This window comes from Cetorhinus maximus, chromosome 4 (assembly GCF_964194155.1).
Source record: "Cetorhinus maximus chromosome 4, sCetMax3.hap1.1, whole genome shotgun sequence".
Taxonomy (NCBI): Eukaryota; Metazoa; Chordata; class Chondrichthyes; order Lamniformes; family Cetorhinidae; genus Cetorhinus; species Cetorhinus maximus.
The window spans coordinates 108,427,028-108,450,126 of record NC_135882.1 but is presented as its reverse complement, the minus strand read 5'-3'; the positions used below and the strand labels follow the sequence as shown (position 1 = coordinate 108,450,126).

The 23,099-nt window shown below is 40.9% G+C and overlaps 1 protein-coding gene across 5 annotated transcripts in view; it reads left to right on the top strand.

Annotated features, from left to right (window-relative positions):
• Positions 1–23,099, top strand: part of trappc9 (trafficking protein particle complex subunit 9) — a 971,003-nt gene that overhangs the window by 28,839 nt on the left and 919,065 nt on the right. For 4 of the 5 annotated variants that reach the window (XM_078540605.1, XM_078540610.1, XM_078540608.1 and 1 more), the window contains exons 4-5: positions 8,381–8,509; positions 16,157–16,183. In XM_078540605.1, the coding sequence (XP_078396731.1) occupies positions 8,381–8,509; positions 16,157–16,183 (156 nt within the window). The remainder of the gene's footprint in view (positions 1–8,380; positions 8,510–16,156; positions 16,184–23,099) is intronic. The other variant, XM_078540606.1, reaches the window with a different exon arrangement.

Below are 23,099 nucleotides of genomic sequence, written 5' to 3'. Positions count from 1 at the left end.
ATGCTAGAGTAGAAACTGGTTGCTGATGGAGTCCCCACAGGGGTGGTGTTGGGGCCAAATTTTAGTTGTGACTTAAAGGGTTGGAATGTTGTCTGCAATTTGCATGTAATACCAAACTGGGTGCAGTGGCCAATGCAGTTAACCAATGTGCAATAACCTAAAGGGATTTGTACGTGTTACGTCAATGGGTAAAGTGGTTAGATGGAATTCGGCACAATTAATGTCAAGTCACGAAATTAGGTAGAATAATTAAGGATGAAGTACCTGTTAAATAATAACAAACTTGAGGTAACAGTGTAGGTATCAGATCAGAAGGTTTTGTTAAGGTTACTTAAAGGAGTCTTGTGTTTACAAGTGGACTAGAGAATGAATAAAATGTTGGAATTTATGTCAGATCTACCTTTTATAAGTGAAGGGTAATATTACTGAGGTTCATGAGACTGCATGTAAAGTAGTTCAGTTTTGATCTTTGTATCTTGTGAAACAACATGTGGTATTGGTGTGAGTCTAGTGAAACCTTTTGAGGCTGATTCCTGAGCTAAGGGGACTGAAATATTGGGCAAGGTTGCCCTGGAATAGGATCAGGGAGAATTTGATCTTAATCTTTAAAATTTTCTTGGGTATTGGACCCGAGAAATTTTATAATGTTGAGCAAAAATAATACAGTTTGAAATTGAAGGTGTCAAAGAAAAATAAGAAATGTAGACATCACCTTTATATAAAAAATGGTTGATGGCATTGTTGAGCATGATATCAACTTGAATATTGGAATAGAGTGCTTCGGCCATTCAAAAGGACTGGATAGGCCTGTGGCTAATAAGGTAGTAGATGCGTTGATGTTAATTTTTCAAAATTCCCTAGATTCTGGGAAGGTTCCATCAGACTGCAAAGTAGCAAATATAACCCTGGCAGTTCAGAGGATGTTTACAAGGTTGATAGCAGAAATGAGTGCCTTGTCATGTGAGGAATGGTTAAATAGACTGGGCTCATTTCCACTGGACTTTAGAAGAGTGAGGGATGACTTGATTGAAGTATATAAGATCCTGAATGGTATTGACAAGGTAGATGTGGAAAGGATGTTTCCTCTTGTGGGTAAGTCTAGAACTAGGGGGCACTATTTGAAAATTAGGGGTTGCCCTTTTAGGACAGAGATGAAGAGAAATCTTTTCTTTTGAGGGTTGTGTAACTATGGAACTCTGCCTCAGAAGATGGTTGAGGCAGGGTCATTGAATATTTTTAAGGCCAAGGTAGATTGATTCTTGTTGGGCGAGGGAATCGAAGGTTATCGAGGATAGATGGGAATGTGGAATTTGAAACACAGATTAGCCATGAATTTAGTGAATGGTGGAGCAGGCTCGAGGGGCCAAATGGCCGCCTTCTGTTCCTATTTCATATGTTTGGATGTTATGTGGGCCTATTAGTTTCAGAATCATGGCTATACATCTTTGGTTAGTAAGTTTCTATGGGTGGGCCAGATGGCACAATAATCTCCTGTCAAAAGATTATTTATGCTACTATGATTAACGTTTGTAAATGAAAATTATGTAAGACCAGGCCAAATAATCTACTGATATATAATTCTGTTTTGATGTTTGATTCTTGACTAATCCTAGAAAACCGTTCATGTTTGACAAGCTGTAAATTGGCATGCCTATTCAACAGATGTGGAATAAGTTTCACATTGTGTATTAAAAGTACGATATTCCACAAAGGGGTGTTACTAGAGCAGACATTTCAGGGAGGATTGGGGTGCTCCCAAAACTTCGCATGTTAAATTCTCTTTTATGCAAACCTTTTTTAGATTCTACCAATGTAGCTGAGAACGTTTATGACACTTAAGTAACTGCTTATACCAGATTGTTGAATGTGTTTTTAAGTGACAATTGTCCTTGAATGTGGGCCTGGTAGTGTACTCTTAATTAGGTTATCTGGTAGTGCTGTGGTCGGAGCAGAAGATCAGCAAGGACCAGAGGCAAAGGCTGCCAATTTGCCCTAAATAAAAAAAAAAAGAGGAACATGCTGGAAATACTCAGCAGGTCATGTAACATATGTGGAGAAAGAAACAAAATTAACATTTCAGATCAACAGCCATTCATCAGAACTGGAAAACGTTAAAAATTGAATAAGTTTTAAGCAAGGGAAAAGGGTAAGAGTTGGGGAAAAAAAAGTAAAGGCATATGATAGGGTAATGACAGAGGGTTGGCAATGCAAAGCCAAAGGGAGTGATAATGGGGCAAATAAAGAAACATAAGATGTGTCTAGAGCAAGTGTAAATGGCAGAGTGATGAACAGCTGCCATTTGATAGCAGATAAAGAGGGGAAAAAATAGTAAAATCAAAACTTGCAAAGAAAAAAGAAACAAAATGGGGGGCGTGGTTTAGGCCTGAAATTATTGAACTCTGTGTTTAGCCTTTAAGTCGGTAAAGTGCTTAGTTGAAAGATGAGATGCTGTTCCTTGAGCTTGCATATGGGAATCCTCCACAGGCAGTTGGGAAAGCATGGGGGCAAGGTGGAGAATTAAAATTACAGGCGACCGATGCTTGGGGCTACTACACAACAAGAACAACTTGTATTTATATAGTACCTTTTAACATAATGAAGCGCATCACAGGAGCATTATAAAGCAAAGTTTGGCACCAAGCTGCATAAGGACAGTAGGTCAGATGACCAAAAGCTTGGTCAAAGAGGTTTTAAGTGCCTTAAAGGAGCAGTGTAGGGAGGGAATTCCAGAACTTGGACCTAAGCAACTGAAGACACGGCCACCAATGATGAAGTAGTTATGATTGGGAATGCACAAGAGCCCAGAATTAGGGAAACTCTTAATGTGGGGGTTGGAGGACATTAGAGATAGGAAGGGGCAAGGCCATGGAAGGATTTGAAAACAAGAATTTTAAAATCGAGACACTGCTTGACTGGGAACTAATGTCGGTGAGCGAGCACAATGGGTGATGGGTGAGTGGCACTTGCTGCGAGCAAAGACACAGGCAGCAAAGTTTGGATGACCTCAAATTTATGGAGGGTAGAATGTGGGTGACCAGCCAAGAGTGTATTGGAAAAGGCAAGCCAAGAGTTAATGAAAGCATAGATGAGGATTTCAGCAGCATGAGCTGAGGCAGGGGTGAAGTCTAGTGATGATATGGAGATGGAAACTGAGATGGAGGGCAAACGGAGTGCTGCTGAGCTAACTGATTGAAGACTTGGAGTTTGGTGAGAGGGGAGTTCTGGTTGTGGGGGAAGGACGTGTTTGTTTCCTTTTTCTATCTTTCTCAACCCATAGAAATTGGTTCTTGCTCTAATACAGGGAAAGGAGCAGGCTGTTTGGTGAGCATCTGGTAAATTATTAAGTTCTATTCTATCCCTAAGGTTTAAAATAGTACACAAGTTTGCTGTAAAGTTAATAAAATATATAAGAAAGCAACATAAACAAGTGTTCAGTATAATTAAGTAATTATTTAAACACATTAAGGATGGCAGAACAGGCGATGTGTCAAGCCTGCATCATGTGGGAGCTCCAGGATTACATTGTGATCCAGGGCAAACACATCTGCAGTAAGTGTTTGTGGCTTGAGGAACTTTGGCTCAGAGTCATTGAGCTGGAGGCTGAGCTGCAGACTCTATGACACATCAGGAAGGGGGAAAGTTACCTGGATGCTTTATACCAGGAGGCAGTCACACCACTTAAGATAAGGTCTTCTGATTTGGTTAGTGGCCAGGGACAGGAGGGCGTGACTGCGAGTGAGGGCAGGTAAGGGGACCTAGAAGGCAGGAATGAGCCTCTGCAATTGTCCAATGGGTTTGAGGTTCTCAGCTCGTTTGGATGAGAGCAGGGGCTGCAGGGTGGATGAGCAAATTGACCATGGCACCGTGGTACAGGAAGCCATCCAAATGGGAGCAAAAAGGAATATAGTTGTAGTAGGGGACAGTATAGTGAGGGGGATTGACACAGGGCTCTCGCTTTTTGCTATAGAGAACAGCCAGCTTTGTTGTCTGCCCAATACCAGAGTTCGGGACCTGCTCAAGGCTGGAGAGGAACTTGCATTGAGAGGGCAAGGATCCAGTGGTCATGGTCCATGTAGGTACCAACGACATAAGTTGGATGAGGAAGGAGACTCTGCATAGACATAATGATGAGCTAGGCACCAAATTTAAAAAGCAGAACCTCAAAGGTCATAACCTCTGGGTTATTACCTGAGCCACATGCAAATTGGCATAGGACAAATAAGATTAGAGAAAGGAATGCGTGGCTCAAAGACTGGTGTGGGAGAAGTGGGTTCCGGTTTGTGGGGCACTGGCACCAGTATTGGGGAAAGTGGGATCTGTACCGTTGGGACGGTCTACACCTGAACTGTGCTGGGGCTGCTGTCCTCGTGTGCTGCATAACTAGGGAAGTAGAGAGGGTTTTAAACTGAATAGGGGGGGCAAGGGATCAAATTTGGGAAGATGTGGTAAACCAAAGAGTAGAGACAAGGCAAGAGAGAAATGTATTAATATGGGAAATGATAAACAGACTTTGACAGGAGGGTACAGAGAGTACAATTCTGAGAGTAGATCAGATAAGGCTAGATGCTACAAAAATAATAAAAGGACAAAACTAAAGGCTCTGTAACTAAAGGCATTTGAAACTAAACAGATTAACCGCTGGTGAAAATAGAAATAAGTATGATCTGAAGGCCATTGCAGAAATATGGCTACAGGATGACAAAGATTGGGGTCTGAATATTGAAGGGTACATGATGCTTTGGAAGGACTGGAAGTTAGAAAAAGGTGGAGGGGTGGCTCTGTTAATTAATAGTGCTATTAGAGAGGGATGACCTAAGTTCAGGAAACCAGGATGTAGAAGCAGTTTGGTTTGAGATGAGAAATGACAAAGGCAAGAAGTCACTTTTGGGAGTGGTGTACAGACCCCCTAATTGCCAGTAAGGCACAGCAATAATCATGGGGGATTTTAATCTACATATAGACTGGAAAAATCAGATGGGTAAAGGTAGCATAGATGAGGAGTTCATAGAATGTTTTCAGATAGTTTCTTAGAATAGCACGTTCTGGAGCCAGCCAGAGAGCAGGCTATACTAGAACTGGTATTGAGCAGCGAGATAGGATTAATTGATAACCTCATAGTGATGGCACCCCCAGGTAGCAATGATTATAATATGATTTAATTTTACATTCATTTTGGGGGAGAAACGAGTGCGTCCACAGCTAGCATTTTAAACTTAAATTGGGGCAATTATGACGGCATGAAAGCGGAGCTAGCAAAGGTGAACTGGCAAATGAGGTTAAGGGATAGGTCAATAGAGGTTGTGGCGGACATTTAAAGGGATATTTCAGAAAGCATAGAATAGATACATTCCGATGAGAGAGAAAAATTTCAAGGACAGGGCCCACTGACCATGGTTAACTAAAAAAGTTAGACAGTATCAAACAAAAGAGAAAGCATATAATTACGCAAGGATGGGTGGCAGGTCAGAAGATTGGAAAGAACGTGAAAAACAGCGAAGAATGGCAAAAAAATTAATGAGGAAAAAATTAAGAGTATGAAGGGAAGCTAGCTAGTAATATAAAGACAGATAGTAAGAGTTTCTATATATTTAAATAAGAGAGTTAACAATCTGATCATTGATCCTAATGGAAAGCGCATCTGGGGAATTGATAATGGAAAGTAGGGAGATGGTGGATGAATTAAACAGGTATTTTGCTTCGGTCTTCACTGTAGAGGGTTCAAGTAACATCCTGGAAATAGCTGTAAATCAGGAAATCGGGGTGGGGAAATAACTATGACCAGGGATGTGGTATTAAGCAAATTGTTGGGGCTGTGTGCTGACAAATCCCCAGGCCCGGATGGACTTCACTCTAAGGTCTTGAAAGAAGTGGCTAGTGAGATAATTGATGCATTGGTTTTAATTTTCCAAAGTTGCCTAGATTCGGGCAAGGTTCCATTAGATTGGAAAATGGCAAATGTAACTCCTTTATTCAAAAAGGCAGGGAGACAGAAAGCAGGAAACCACAGGCCAGTTAGCCTAGCATCTGTCATAGGGAAAATCTTAGAAGCTATTATTAAAGATGTTATAGCAGGGCACTGAGAAAAATTCAAGGCAATCAGGCAGAGTCATCATGGTCTTGTGAAAGGGAAATCATACTTAACCAGTTTAATGAAGTTCTTTGAAGGAGTCACATGTGCTGTGGATAAAGGGGAACCGGTGGGTGCAGTGTACTTAGATTTCCGGAAAGCATTTGACAAAGTGCCACAGCAAAGGTTATTGCAGACGATAAAAGCACATGGGGAAGGGGGTTACATATTGACATGGATAGAAGATTGGCTGGCTAACAGGAATTAGAGAGTTGGCATAAATGGGTCTTTTACTGGTTGGCAGGATGTGATGAGTGGTGTTCCACGGGGATCAGTGCTGGGGCCTCAACTTTTTACAACTCATAAATGACTTGGATGAAGGGACCAAAGGACTGATTGCTAAATTTGGTGATGACACAAAGATAGGTAGGAAAGTAAATTGTGACAAGGATGTAAGAAGGCTACAAAGTCACAGAGGTTAAGTGAGTGGATCTGGCAAATGAAGTATAATGTGGAAGAATGTGAAATCGTTCATTTTGGCAGGAAGAATAGAAAAGCTTATTATCTAAATGGTGAGAGGTTGCAGAGCTCTGAGATTGAAGAATTTGGGTGTCTGAGTGCATGAATCACAAAAGATTAGTGTGCAGGTACGGCAGGTAATTAGGAAAGCTAATAGAATGTTATCATTTATTGTGAGGGAAATTGAATACTAAAACCAGGAATAGGCAGGCTGTCTTACGAGGAAAGGCTGGATAGGTTAGGCTTGTATTGGCTACAAATTAGAAGAAGAGGCGACTTAATTGAAACCTTTAAGATCTTGAGGGGCCTTGACAGGGTGGATGTGGAGAGGATGTTTCCTCTTGAGGGAGAGTCTAGAGCTAGGGGTCACTGTTTAAAAATAAGGGGTTGCCCATTTAAGACGGATGAGGAGAAATTTTTTCTGAGGGTTCTGAATCTTTGGAACTCTCTTCCTTAAAAGGCGGTGGAAGCAGAATCTTTGAATATTTTTAAGGCACAGCTAGATAGATTCTTGATTAACAAGGGGGTGAAAGGTTATCGGGGAAGGCAGGAATGTGGGGTTGAGGTTACATTCAGATCAACCATGATCTTATTGAATGGCGGAGCAGGCTTGAGGGGCCATGTGGCCTACCCCTGCTCCTAATTCATATGTTTGTATGGAAGTAGTATTTTAGAGATGGCATGAATGTGAGGTTGAAAGCTCATCTTGGGATTAGCTGTGAAGCCAAGGTTGCGCATATACTGGCTTAATTTGGGTGTCCTGAGCATACATGTGACAACTAATGCCGTGTCTTCGGATGATCTTGTCAAGGGGCAACATGTAGATCAGATATAGGAGGGGGCCAAGGATTGATCCTTGGGGGACACCAGTGGTTATTGTGCAGGGACAGTATGAGAAACCATTGCAAATGATTCTCTAGCTGTGATTAGACACAAGAGTAGAACTACGTGAGAGCAGTCCCACTCAGCTGGACAATTGTGCAGTGGTAGAAAGGAGAGACATAGAAGAGGCAGCTGATGGTTTTCTTGATCTTGGTGATAGAGAAGTCCATAAGCTTCCCTCACTTGAATGTGGAGGGGACTGGGGAGAATGGTTTAAGAAGGTCTACAGTTAAGAAAATAAACCGGGGTGATCCTGTAATAGTGAGTAATTGTAGCAGATGAGTATAGGACCCGGTGATGTTTTAGGCCCATTCAGATTGGGTGGCAGATGGCTAAGCCAGCTGTACGCCATATCCTTTGAAGTCCCTTGGACTTCAGTGAGCGGGTGAGGGCTGTACTAGGAGGAACAACCAGGGCGAGAGTAATGGTTTTATTGAGGACAAGGACATCACAGGTGGGGGTGAGGGCACGGTTGAGTAAATCAGTAGCAGGAGAAATGTAGAGGCGAGCAGAAGGCCAAAGGCTAGATAGTTGGATTTTGGAAAATGCAGTTATAATTTTAATTTGGAAGATGGGCTTTTTCCACGGATGGATGCTGAAGGAGGTAAGGTTGGGACATGGAAGTGGGATGTGGGTGGTGAGCGAAACAAGGGAGTGATCAGAGCTGGCCTTATCTGTGATTGAAAGTATGGGAGTAGTGATTCACAATTTCAAAATATACTTTTCTTTCTCGTGAGTGAAATTTGCTTGATATTCTACAGCATTGTTTGCTATCTGCTATATTATATTGATGGTTGTTTATTGTGCTTAATATTCTTGGTCCTGGAGGTATATGGCATAAAGATGTAGCATTCCATCTGTTTGTGTTTTGTGGTCTAGTTGCAAACTAAGAAAGACTTCTTTGTTGTTCAGCTGCACTGGAGGGCTTGTGTTCAACTTCCGTTATCTACCATTATCCAAGTGGCACTGGGTCAAAACCTTCAATTCGCAGAGCTTATAATGTGTGTTTACCATCTGAGGCTGGCAAGCGACACCGACATGGTAAGGAAGCAGTATTTTATAATTGGCAAATATCTTTTATGTTTCTTTCTGGAAATTAATTGATAGCAAAATTTATGATGAACATGTAATGCTTGTGATCTTTTTATATGTAAAGCATATACATAATTACGGTCTTCCAATCCATTCCAATTTCTTATTACTGTTTTGAGTTGAAAACTGTATTGTCAATTGTTAAGTTTTAATAAGGAAATTAAGCAGGACAGGAATAGTTCAGCACTTGTTAATACAAAATTTTGGTTCCTTTTATAGTCATAAAATCAGACAGACATTATGTGTGTTATACTTTTGTTGTAATGAGCTTCATATTGAACCAACACACAGTTCACACAAGAAGCACATTATCTTGTGGTTCAATGTATGGCTAAGAAAGTGGAGCACTTGCAACTGGCTATGTGGAATATAAAAATTCTTGGATTTAAGAACTTGCGCAATTTGGTTTATTCATCCATACTATACTAGAAAAGCAATTACATGTTCATGGAGGATCAATATAAACATTCATTTGAAGTGGTGAACAACATAATTTAGTAAGAAATATAGAAAATGGTGCATGAATGGAATTTTCGAAGTAAGTTCACAAGAATTATGTTTGTGGACCTTCACTCATAGCTTCAATATTGTGGCTTGTTTGATGGCTCAGTAAGTTTTGCCATTCAGTAACTAAGCTAATCAGATCCGGGTCCCTGATATGTAACCTGTTCTGAATTATATGATCTGTGGGTAGTGGCGTTTCAGTTAATACAATTGGACCCTAATCCTAGGAGGAGGCAATAGACCAGGGATCCTCCTTTTGCTAGCTATCCACTAAAATACTTTGGGAAGAATGTACATGTACATATAGTTTGAGGATGCAGATGAGGGTTTCAGCAGCATAACTTCTTCAATGGCCAGACAACATTCACATTAGAAAATTAGCCATTTGGATCAGTTGCTTGAAGGTTCGTGGTGTCTATGGTAGTGTACTCCAGAGAGGGGTCTTAGCTTGAGTAGAGAAGTAGTGAAGAGAGAAAACTTGAGTTTAGAAAATCCAGAAATTTGGTGAATAGTCCCATTTGTATCAATGCCAGTTTCTGTGAAATCTCCCTTTTTTTTGTTCTCCTTTTACGTTGCCCTATGTACTCCATGCTTCAGTGCCCATCTACCAGTGCGACTGATAATGGTAGACAAGGAATCATGCTTCAATGCTTTTGTTTGTGCCTGTGTTTCGACAACTTGTGGGAAGTATGATTTACCTGCCATGTTTTTATTTTATTCCCCCTCCCTTTTAGGTGGCCTGTGCCTCACCTCTGCTGTGCAGAAACTGCAACTGCAGCTGCAGAAACTTGAGTTCTGGGTTTCAGAGCTCGAGCGGCGGCTGGAGTCACTGTGACGCATCCGCGAGGCTGAGAGCTACGTGGATACCATGTTCAGAGAGGTGGTCACACTGCAGCTTAAGGGGCTGGAGACAGAGATTGGGTGACCACCAGGCAGTCCCAGAGAAGTAGGCAGGTAGTGCAGGAGTCCCCTGGGGTCCTGCTCACAAATTGGTTTTCCGTTCTGGAAGCTGGTGAGGGCACTGGTTCCTTTAGAGGAGTGCAGTCAGAGCCATGTTTGTGGCACCAGAAGCGGCTCGGCTGTAAAGGAGGGAAGGAAGAAGAAGGGAAGAGCAGTAGTGATTGGGGATTCATTGGTTCGGGGAGCAGACACGCACTTCAGTGGCCGTAGACATGACTCCAGGATGGCATGTTGCTTCCCTGGTGCCAGGATCAAGGATGTCACCGAGTGGCTGCAGGACATTTCTCTGGGGGAGGCTGATCAGCCAGAGGTCATGGTCCACATTAGTACCAATGACTTAGGAAGGGGGATGTGGTCCTGCAATCAGAATTTAGGGAGCTATGTAGAAAATTAGCAAGCAAGACCTCAAATGTAGTGATCTCCGGATTATTCTCAGTGCCACATGCCTGTGACTACAGAAATAGGAGGATAAGGCAGATGAATGTGTGGTTGGAAAGATGGTGCAGGACGGAGGGCTTTAGATTCCTGGGACACTGGGACTCGCTCTGGGGGAGATAGCACCTGTGTAAGCCAGACAGGTTGCACCTGAACAGAGCTGGGATTGAATTCCTTGCAGGGTGTTTTGCTAGTGTTATTGGGAGGGTTTTAAACTAACTCAGCAGAGGTGTGGGAACCAAGAGAAAAAATTAGAGAGGAATACCAGGGTGTACAAAATACTGGAAGGAACAGATAGTACTATAGTAAATTAATAGGTAAAGCCGGGTTAAGGGAGAAAGTAACAAAATCTAAATCAGGCTTACTATGCATGTAAGTGAATGCACAGAGTAAATAAGATTGGGGAGTTATAGGCGCAGATTGCCATGTGGAAATGTGATGTGGTGATAAAAGACCAGGCTTATGGAAGGGCAGAACTGGGTGATAAATATTCCTGGGTACAAGGTGTTCAGAAAAGATAGGAAAGGTAGGAAGGGTAGCAGTATTGGTTAAGGAGAGCATTGCAGTGCTGGAGAAAGAGGATATTCCAGAGGGTTCAAGGACAGAATCAATTTGGCTAGAGCTAAGGAACACAAAGGGTGCAATTACATTGCTCAGTGTAGTCTATAGACAGCCAAATAGTGTGAAGGACAGAGAAGAACAAATTTGCAGGGAAATTACAGAGAGATGCAAGCATTTTCAAGTAGTTATAATGGGGGACTTTAATTACCTGAATGTGGACTGGGACACTGGTAGTGTCAAGGGCAGAGAGGGGCAAAAATTCCTAGATTGTGCTCAGGAGGATTTTCTATAGTAGTATGTGTCCAATCCAACAAGAAAAGACACACCGGACCTGGTTCTTGGAAATGATGTGGACCAAGTAGTAGTTCAAGTGTCAGTGGGGGAACGTTTAGGAGACAGTGATACTATGCAGTTAAAATTCTGTAATTCTGTGCTGTCTACTGATCAACTGAAAATGGCACAGGATGGTTGTGATCTTATGCTAGAATATTGCAATCCTTGAGTTGCTAAGGAAGCAATTTTCCTGGGAATTTACCAGGCAATAGCCCAATCATGAGTTCTCTGTGAAAGAATCACAGATTTTTAACGGCACAGAAGGAGGCATTCAGCCCATTGTGTCTGTACCGGCTCTCCAAATGAGCATTATGACCTAGTACCATTACCCTACCTTTTCCCCGTACCCGTGCACATTGTTTCTATTCAAGTAATCATCTAACGCCCTCTTGAATGCCTTGATTGAACCTGCCTCCAGCATACTTCTCGGCAATTCATTCCAGACCCAAACCCACTTGTTGTGTGAAAGAGTTTTTTCTCATGTCACATTTGAAGCGCAGTTATCCCTAGAACTTCCCTTGCACTGTATAAAGCCTGTATCCTTTCAACCCTGGAAGATGCACACAGGTTAAAAGCCATCATATAATTCAGAACTGAGCAATAAAGGTAGCATTTTACCGCTCACACAATATCTGCTCACCCTATTGGCACAACATCTATTAACGGCAAGGGATTACATTCTTGCACAAGTAACTGCATGAGACATCATTGTTGAACAGTATGACGCCTGATATAGAAAGAGGGCCAGTGCCTTCTGCAGACCAGCAATAGGTGAAAGAACTTAACACCATTGCCATGACTCAGAGGATAGTGCGTTGTAATATCAAGCCCCACTATTTGCTGAGCCGCAACAAATGTGAAAAGTTTGACCAAACTACCAGATTGCCCCAATTCTACCTAACTGTTTAATTTAGGTTAACAGAATATGAGCACCAGGTTTGTAAACTTTAAGTGAATAACTGTTTATTGAACAAATTGGCTTTTACCAGTGGCAAAAGAAAGAAATAGGAACTGCTAATTTCTAACACTATAACCTAAACTCTACCCGTCTTAACTCCCTATACACAAACATACAAATGTTATGACACAGCAGTTGATAAAGGCTGTTATTTAAAATCCCAGAGGGAAACTTTAAACAACTGTCATAACCTATATTTTCAATTTTAATGTTTGAGATGCAACTCTGAATTCAGAAATGAGATAACCAGTTCTTGAGGTTTTTATATCAAACTAAATTAGACATATATTAATTTACAACAAATTAAACACATGGCTCCAAATTACTGCTATCATAACTTTTAACAAATTCCCAAATTAATCTCCACTTAGGCAACAATAACCAATAAACTTAAACAGACACCAGGCAAAGCATTTTCACCGTAAGAATTCAAAATGAGGTTCCTTTCAATTTGGTTCCTTGGCAGACAGTTGTAGACTTACAGCTGGTTAGATATTGCATGTCTCTGACCTGCACACACAAACTCCTTTCTGTTACACCCAGCCTTTCTCTTTGAATGTAAATTACCATTGTATCACCAGGCCCTTTGAACCCCTTTTATAGTACTAATTTTATTAGTAACATAAACATTGCTTAGTGTCTCCTAGCTAGGTACAAGATTCCATTCCCACTCTTGAATGTTCTATTCAACAAAATGCAAATGTACGCTCCACCTACTGCTTGCATCTCAAAACTACAACACATCAAAGCACCCAGACGAGTTGGCTTTAATTCAATTAACGCACACACAGACTAAACCCCTTTTTTAAAAAAAAAAATTCCAATAGCATTATATACATTAATATCTCTTCCTGACACAAGACACACAAAAACATGGATTTTAAGGGTGGGATAAAACGGTTCAATAGCACCAATTCTGTAGTATAGGATTCGATGGATTGATTTTGACTGATGTCTTCCAAATTCCTTTCAGTTCTTGATGATGACACAAGGTGGTCTTCCAGCACTTTCAGTGTTTCGTTCACTGGTTGAGCACTTGCCTTTCAATGTCCCTAACAATGATTGTCCTCTTTGCCTCTTGACAGGTGGTTTTCAGAGAGAGAAGGAGCAGACTATAGAGCTATGAGGAGAAAAATCTAGCTAGCTATTATTGTAGAATTACAGGAATCTTATACACACAGGGAGAGAGGTTTTAGGTCTTGTTCCTTTCAGGCGAGGAGCTATTCTGCTGCATTGTTCTCACACAAAACCTGGTCAGGAGCCAATTAAAATGTTGTGGCCATGCAGCTGCCTTGGTCCAGGACTCCTTTCCTGCACCATCCTGTCTTTCATGGTGCACACTGTTCCAGGACTGCAACATTGTATCTATCTCTCATCCTGTTCCAGTGGACTTGTCATTCAACCTGCAGCCATTGTGATTTTAATCCACAGTCCAACAGAAAATAAAACTATATGTTCTTTACACCTTCCATAATTGAAATGTATGATGCAGGCATCAATGGAGTGACCCTGAACATTGGCCAGAATTGACTGTTAATATATCAGATGTAAAAAGAATATGAGAAGGGTGATAAAACTTGAACCACCTGTAGCAAGCTCCCAGAGTTATTGGCCAAGAAACCAATTGTTCCACTATTGATATTTGTTGTAATACTGGAATGTGTTCATTGTGTACAAAGTTGATTTCAAATTTTGGTTTGATTATAGAAGTTTTTTCTTTTGTTGCTCCTATGGGTTATTTACAATTGGGGGGAGATGATTGCATAGCGGTAATGTCACTGGAGTGGTATTCCAGAGGTTCACGCTAATGCTGTAGGGACATGAGTTCAAATCCCACCGCAGCAGCTGCTGGAATTTGAATTCTGTTAATAAATCTGGAATATAAAGCTAGCCTGAGTAATGGTGGCCATGAAATTATCATGGATTGTTGTAAAAACCCATTTGGCTCACTTGTGTCCTGAAGGGAAGGAAATCTGCCATCCTTGTCCATCTGGCCTACATGTGACTCCAGACTCTGTGTTTGACTCTTAACTGCCCTCTGAAATGGCTTAGTAAGCCACTCGGTTCAAGGGCAATAAATGCTGGCCTTGCCAGTGATGCCTGCATCCCATGAAAGAATAAAGAAAAAATAAATTCTCTTGGTCCCAGAATTACTTGTCTAATTTTTATGTTTTGGGGAAAAAGTAAATTCATGGATAATTAAATTCCTCAGTAAAATATTTGGGTTCTGATGAAAGCATGTTGGCTTTCAAAAAGCATTGTGGGTTAGGGCAGATTTAAATTCAACTTTTTAACCTCTTTCCCTCGTTATTCATTATAAAATGACCAGATTAGTTGAGTAGATTCTGCATAGATTTTTTTGATTGAAAATTGCTGCCTTTGAGAGTCAAAATTTTTTTTTTTTCTGTGGCAACGTTTTATAGTAGAAAAGATTTTAGCATTTTTATAAAGGAGGCGGGGGTAGAAAGAAACTTGTCTGCCTGCCAGCGTAGTTGCAAATCTCCCAACAATATGGTGTGAGTCATTGAAGTCCACCTGCCATTATATAACAATTTTTCAATTTTTACAGTTTGCTCGGCCTTCAGTTATTGCCGTTTGTGTGCAGGTACAATTTGTAAATTTTAATGCTTTTGGCCTTTGCCTTTTGCATGGCCTCCCACTCCCATACTGGGCCGCAGCTCCTTCCACACTCCTTCAATACCTGGCTGGGGCTTGCTGCTTCTTGTATGCTGGCCTCGGCCTGCCCACCTTGATCCCTAATTCACCTGTTGCCTTGCTGTTCCACTTTTAAGCCAGGGCCTGTTGTCTGCTGTTTTCCCCTTGTGATCTTATCTAAGAGTATACCTTAATTTGCAGAATTTCTGCAAGGTGAATTATCTTATTTGCCCCTTCTAAGGGAAGGAATAAGCTAAATGCCTTGAATATTTCCTTTTATCCCTTGTTTTAATTGTAGATGGCCTTCCCTGTCTGAAGTTACTTGGCTGGTTTTTGCTTAGTGATAATAATGGATTTAGATGAAAAATCTATCTGAAACATTAACCCTAACTTCCTTTCTCCACAGGTGCTGCCTAACCTGAGTTTCTAGCATTTTCTGTACATTTAATTTTGTCTCAGCATCTACAGTATGATGCTTTTGAAAATATTTTTATTATGTGGGTGCACTGGTTCCTCTTGGGCATCCACCAAGCTTTTGCATGATGTGGAGCTGAAGTTCCCTTTTATGCTGAACCAATAACCTCAACTTTGATAGAACATGCTGTACTTTTCTACTTGCCACAACAGGCATTGTTTTGCCTTTTAAGTAAGATTACCAATTTGTGAACCATATTTATGCAGTGGAATCTTGTCCAGCAGGAGTTGATTTGAGATTATCCAAGCTACTTCACCTTGACCTGCATTCAGATTAAATGTAGCTTTCATTCAGTCACTTCCACCAGAGAGAATTTGGACTGTGTACCACTTGGCTTTCCTTTTGGGCCCGTTTACAAATCCAAGTCCTGTGCTATTTTTTGTATGTGCATGCATTGAATTGTGCTATTTTTGGATAAAGGCTAAAAGAGATGGGAATGGTCAACAACTGTGGCAAAGTTTAATTTCATTGGAATCTTGCTGCATTTAAATTAAGAACTAATAATTGTGATTCTGTGCTCCAACGAGAAGAGGATCTTTTTGATTTTTGAACACTCATGACAGTATAACTACGAGTGACAGAGGAATGTGGAGAGATGTTGCAGACATTATTTTAAGAGGCTACCTTCTACTGCATTGAATAGATTAAATGACTGCTGATTTTTTTTTTGAGTTTGCAAAGGGAGTGAAAGACAATTGTTTGTTCCCACTTCTAGGGGCACAGGAAGTTCTCATTGATCCAGGTACTGTACTCTGCTTTATTAATTAAATCTTAAGTGCTGCAACAGTTAGAATCTTTGTTTGCTTTTGTTATTTCCTTGCTAACTGCTTATGATTACTTACCAATAAGATGTTGCTTGCATGAAGAGATCAAGATTCTGAACTGTTGCAATTTCAATCTGCAAACATAGTTCGATCAAAGCTTGTAAATACTTAGAAAAATAACATTATTTGATTAACGCATGTAGCACATGGTCAGTTTCTATGAGCTGATGCTATGTTAAAAAATGTTCTCCATTTTGCTGCTAGATAATATATGGTCTTGTGCAAGTTTGTCTATATAGTTTCTTGGGTTGTTCTCTTCTACAACCATGTATAATGATTCTAAGTCAGTGAAACTGGAAGGGAAGTTTTTTTTTAATATGGCCTTTCAAGTTTATCATCCCAACTCACATCCCACTTCTGAGACTTGAAGTGTTTGCATGGTGTATCTCAGTAGTTTCTTTTCAGCATCTTTCGTTTATGCAAGTGAACATATTTGTGAAGTATTTTGACTTTGGGTTAGATTTATAAGGACAAGAAACAGTAATTTTTGAAATATTTAGAAAATGGTTTGATGTGTGTCGTTAGGCAAATGTTTTCCCATCCCTTGTTTATCCCAATTAATTGTGATGCAAAATCGCATATCTAAAAATGATCAGAAAAAAGATGAACAGGATTGAAGCCACTAAGCACTTGTAGTCCTCCGACTTGTTACTGTGTTCTCCTTCCCCCAAAGGGAAGGCAATCTAAACGGAGGCTGGATGCTTCAGGATCCGCATCAATAGAAAAATGAGTATGACGCAAGACAAAATACCTTCTTCACTGACTCCAAACCTTTATGCTTTTCTATTGTCTTGGTTTCCTTCCAAAAAGAGTAACTGGAGAATCAATTCCATTACTCTCTCAGAATCACAGAATCTCAGTGCAGAAGAGGCCTTTCAGCCCATTGAGTCTGCACCGACACGTGAGAAACACCTGACCTACCTAATCCCATTTACCAGCACTTGGCCCCTAGCCTTGAATGTTATGACGTGCCAAGTGCTCATCCAGGTACTTTTTAAAGGATGTGAGGCAACCCGCCTCCACCACCCTCCCAGGCAGTGCATTCCAGACCGTCACCACCCCCTGGGTAAAAAGGTTTTTCCTCACATTCCCCCGAAACCTCCTGCCCCTCATCTTGAACTTATGCCCCCTTGTGACTGACCCTTCATCTAAGGGGTCAGTCTTCTCTGCTCCAACGAAAACAACCCAAGTCTATCCAACTTCTTTTCATAACTTAAATGTTTCATCCCAGGCAACGTCCTGGTGAATCTCCTCTGCACCCTCTCCAGTGCAATCACATCCTTCCTATAATGTGGCGACTAGAACTGCACACAGTACTCCAGCTGTTCCCTCACCAAGGTTCTATACAACTCCAACATGACCTCTCTACTCTCTTAAAAAGATGCAAGAAACAATGTCTCATATGACATCCAGATCCAAATAACTAAGAAACGAAGAGAACTTTTGGCAGTTAACTCAAGTGAGTTTTCATGTGGCAACAGACTTGATCTTGATAAACATGAGGATTGTATAGGTTGGAGGCTGTGACTTGAAAGACTATCACAGATATGATTGAGAAACTGGTGGGGTCTTTATAGGCAGTAGGTTGGGAAGAAGCATACTCCAGGAAATTGTGGGTGTAGGTGCGTTAAGTCTCTGCATAGCCTACGAATACTGGTGCCCAACAAAGGCACTGCAGTTAATAAACCAGATGGAATCCTGGGCTTTATAAATAGGGGCATCAAGTTCAAAAGCCATGAGGTTATTCTAAATGTAAATAAAACACTAGTTTGGCTCAGCTGGAGTATTGTAACTTTTGAGGGGGCTTCAAGGTAGGAAACCCTTTTAGTTAAAATATTTTAAGTTCCGAATCCTCAATTTACATGAGCAGGGGTTTCAGCTATGCTATTATATACATGGTATGAGCGACCATGTTGTATGACCACCTTCAACCACCTTAAGGGAAGCTGAACTGCATCTCGGAAGTGATTTATAACACTACAATAGAGGCAATAGTTAAAACTGTGCCAAAGAAGGCTGTTTTGTTGTGAGCTTTTATCCCTGATTTCAACAGTCTTTTGTTTTGTTTTAGGACATAGTCTGAATTAACCCTTTCCATTGGTTAAGGTTGAGGGTCACCTAATGTTACCCCACCTTTATGACCATTATTATGTAGGCTGAGACAAATGTCCATCTCCTGTTTCCTAGGCCTCCAGAGGTTATATCTGTTGAGAGCGAAAGATGTATTCTTTTCAGGTACAGTTTGCTTCTTATACAGTGTTGCATCCTTTATCAATAGTACAGGCTGATTTAAGCAGTTTGCATAAACAAACCAACTATTCATATTGATCTTAAGGCAATTAACAGCAGAAATTAGTAATGTAATCCCTAGCAGGATGTCAGGAAAGCAGACAGGATATCTTAGTGAAATATAGGTGTATAACATTGGTGTCCTTATACTATAGATATGGTTAATAGATCAATAATTAGTGAGTTAAATCTAATTAAAATACATAGGGCTGGATTTTATGGAGGGGGGGCGGCATATCTCTCCCCCACCCCAAAACCCAACTTAAAAATCAGTTTGAAAAAAAATCCACCCTGCAGCAGTAACACGCTCCCAGGCGGTAACAGCAAGGAAAGTGTGGGACTTCCACCCCCCATTGGGTCGAACTCCTGCCCTTGAGAATTGGCTGGCAACTCTTGCAGCCCTGGCAGTGCCAGAGCTCAGTAGTGGACACTGCTGGGATTGCAAGCGGCCAAGGTTGAAGGCCCCAATGGACCCTGAACTTGAGTAAATCAGGGGTATTGGGTGGGAGGGATTGGGCACTTTGGGGAGGGGGAGGTGGTGGGTGTGTGGGTTTTTTTGTGCAGGTGGGGAGGAAGGAAGTGGGGGGGGGGGTACTATCTTGGGAGTGGGGGGGTTCCCCTGATGTGCAAAAGCACTCCTCCACCTGAATGTTAGTAGTGTAATATTGGAGTCAATTGGCTTGCAAACAAGCTCAGTTAACCTTGATTTATTTACATATGGTGGGCTCGCCACCCTTCGTATTTTATGTGATCCTGCTGAAAACACGCCCACACGGGGATCATAACATCCAGCCCATGGTTCTTATCTAACAAATATCAAGATGAGGCATCATGCTGAGTTCATGCTGTTGGTCAGGGACTGGATTGTTGCTTTAAGAATGTGACCAAGAGGCCTTGAGTAGAACAGGGCATAATCAAAGCAGTTGTAGCTGTTTCAAGCTAGACAATCTGGCACCCTTTAAGGCCATAAGTTTATCAAACAGAGCAGTTTCTCACAGCAAACTGTTTTAGGTGTTTCTTGGCTGTTTTAACTACTTAACTATCTCTGCTCAGCAGGCAGGAAGTTAAACTAATCGATGTAAAAGATGGCTAAAGTAAAACCCAAAAATGTTAATTCAAAACTAATGAAAACCCTTTAAATTATTAGAGTTATTGAAACCTTTGCACCATATTTGAGGAAGAATGTAAAGGCTTTGGAGAGAAAATAGAAGAGATTTACTAAAGTGCTTCCAGTGATGAGGAATTGCAGTTTTATGAATAGACTAGAGAAGCTTGCTTGTCCCTACAATGCCCCCCCTCCCAACTTCTCTCCACGCCCCCCCCCCCCCCCCCCCCCCCCCCCAACCTTAAACCAGCTTATATTTTCACCCCTCTCCTAATTTTACTCAGTTCTGTTGAAGGGTCATGAGGACTCGAAACGTCAACTCTTCTTCTCCGCCGATGCTGCCAGACCTGCTGAGTTTTTCCAGGTAATTCTGTTTCTGTTAGAGAAGTTCTGGTTGCTCTTGTTAGAGCAGAGAAGGCTGAGGAGATTTGATAGTGTTTAAAGTAAATAGAGCAACAACTAATAATGTAATAAATGTTCCAAGGTGTATTATAAAACAAAATATGATAACAAGCCCCATGAGATATTAAGTCAGATGACCAAAAACTTGGTCAGAGAGAGAGGTTTTAAGAACTGCCTTAAAGGAGGAAAGTGAAGAAATTCTGTGTCCAGTGCCTGAAGGATCAATTACCAACGGGCACAGATTTAAGGTGATTAGCAAAGGAACCTGAAGCACCATGAAGAAAAAATATTTTATGAAAATCGGGATTTGGATTTGGAATGTACTGTCTAATAAGGTGATGGATGCGGATTCAACAGTCACCTTCAAAAGGGAATTGTATGAATGCTTGAAGGAGAAAAAAAATGATAGCAATATGGGGAAAAAGTGGGGGAATGGGGAATAACAGAATTGCTTTTAGAAAGAACCAGTGCGGACATCTGTGCTCTAGTATTTTATAAAGGGAATAGTCAGGAATAGATAATGTGAAAATGAGGCATAGGTGAAAATTGGAAACATGGTTAATGAAAGTCTTGACATTGTTTTTTCATCAAAATTAAGAGCAGGAGAAGGCCATGTGGCCACGTGAACCTGCTCTGCCATTCGTTAAGATCATGGTCGTTAAGATTTAAGACTTTGGTCTCGATTCCACTTACCTGTCTGCCACCACAACCTTTGACTTCTTTCTCTATCAAAAATCCATCTAACTTAGCCTTGAATGTATTCAATGACCCAGCCCTTACTGCTCTCTAGGGAAGAGAATTCTCTGAGGGTTGTTAGTCTGTGGGGGAAAAAAATGGGAGACCTCTAATGTTTAAACTGTGACTCTTGGTTCTAGATTCTCCCACAAGGAAAAAGATCCTCTCAGCATCCACCTTGTCATGTCCCTCAGGACCTTATATGTTTCAGTAAGATTACCCCTCATTCTTCTGAACTCCAGTGAGTATCGGCCCAACCTGTTCAATCTTTGCTCATAAGATAATCCCTTCATCCCAGAAATCAGTCGACTGTAGCTTCTCTGAACTGCTTCTGATGCAATTATATCCTTTCCTAAGTAAGGAGACCAAAACTGTACACAGTACCCTAGGTGCGTCTCACCAACGTCCTGTACAACTGTAGCAACACTCCCTACTTTGATACTTCATTCCCCTTGTAATGAATGCCAATATTCCATTTGCTTTCCTAATTACTTGCTGTACCTGCATACAAACTTTTTGTGATTCATGTACTAGGATACCCAGAAACTCTGTATTGCAGCATTCTGTAGTCTCTCTCTCCATTTAAATAATATACTGCTTTTCTGTTCTTGCTGCTCAAGTGGACAAGTTCACTTGCACAATTTCCTTTTCACAAAACCACATTGATTCTGCCTGATTGTATTATGGTTTTCTAAATGTCATGCTTTACCTCAATAAAGGATTCTAGCATTTTCCTTATGACAGATGTTAAGCTAACTGGCCTATAGTTTCCTGCTTTGTGTCCCTCCTTTCTTGAATAGAGGTGTCACATTTGCAATTTTCCAATCCACTGAGACCTTTCCAAAATCTAGGGAATTTTGGAAGATCACAACCAATGCACCTAGTATCTCTGCAGCCACTTTTAAGACTCTAGGATGAAAGTCATCAGGTCCAGTGGACCTGTCAGCCTTTAGTTCTAAGTTTTCCCAGTACCTTTTCCCTTGTGATTGTTTTAAGTTCCTCCCTTTTACCCTCTTGATTTTCTACTACAATGAAGACAGACACAATAGCTGTTCAGTGCTTGTGCCATCTCGTTGTTTCCCGCTATTAATTCTTCAGTCTCATCCTCTAAGGGACCAATGCTCATTTTAGTTAGTCCTTTCTCCTTTTTAAATACTTGCAGAAACTCTTACTATATGTTTTTATATTTCCAACTTTCCCTCATGCTCTAGTTTTTCCCCTCGTTATTTTTTTAATCATTCTCTGCTGGTTTCCAAAATCTGTCCAACCTTTTGACCTATCACCAGTCTTCGAAGTATTGTATGCTTATTCTTTCCAATTGATACTATTCTTAGTTAGCCACAGATGGTGCATCCTTTTCTTGGAGTCTTTCTTGATCAATGGAATATATCTTTGCTGTGAGTTATGAAATGTCTCCTTAAATGTCTGCCAATGTTCCACCACTGACCTACCAAGTAACATATTTTCCCAGTTCACTTTAGCCAACTCTTTATTCATATCCTTATATTGACTATCATTTAAGTTTAAGACTCTAGTCTTATACCCACACTACTTATCCTCAGGCTGTGAAATTCTGTCATGTTATGATCATCGTAAAGGAGCCTTTTGGTTGCAAAGAGGTCGTTAATAAATCCTGTCTTATTACAAATTATCTGCTCCCTGGTCAGCACTGGAATGTACTCCCCTTTAAAAAATAAATTGTCCCGAATGTACTCTTTGAACTCATCTTCCAGGCTATCTTTGCCAATCTGATCTATCCAATCTATATGAAGATAAAAATCAGCCATGATTATTGCAGTGCTCTTTTTACAAGCCCCCATTTTTTACTTCCTGTATAATCTGTTTAAAAAGTGTAGCTACTGTTAAGAGCTCTTTTAAACTACTCCCACAAGTGCTTTAAAAAAAAAAAATCTTTGCTACTTTTCTCAACTCAAACCGAATCGACATCGTGACCAATTTGACATATTGACCTTCTAAATTAAGGTAATCTCTCTCCACTATGCCAATGTCATTCTTAATTAATAGGCTGTCAGGTCATACATATTTCTTTTTGTGCTGTCAGTTCATCCATTTTTGTTACAAATGCTGTGCATATTCAGAGACTGAGCTTTTAACTCTTTTTTACCATTCTTGCAAACTCTGGCCTCATCTGCTGGTGTAATATGAAGTTTGTATGCTCTGTCCCTTCCTGCCACACTCTGGGTTATAGTTTCCCTTATTGCTACCCTGCCCTATTGCCTTGTCCGTTCTCTTTAATTTGCAACATCTCCCCTCATGTGATTAGAGAACTGCGCCTATCCCCC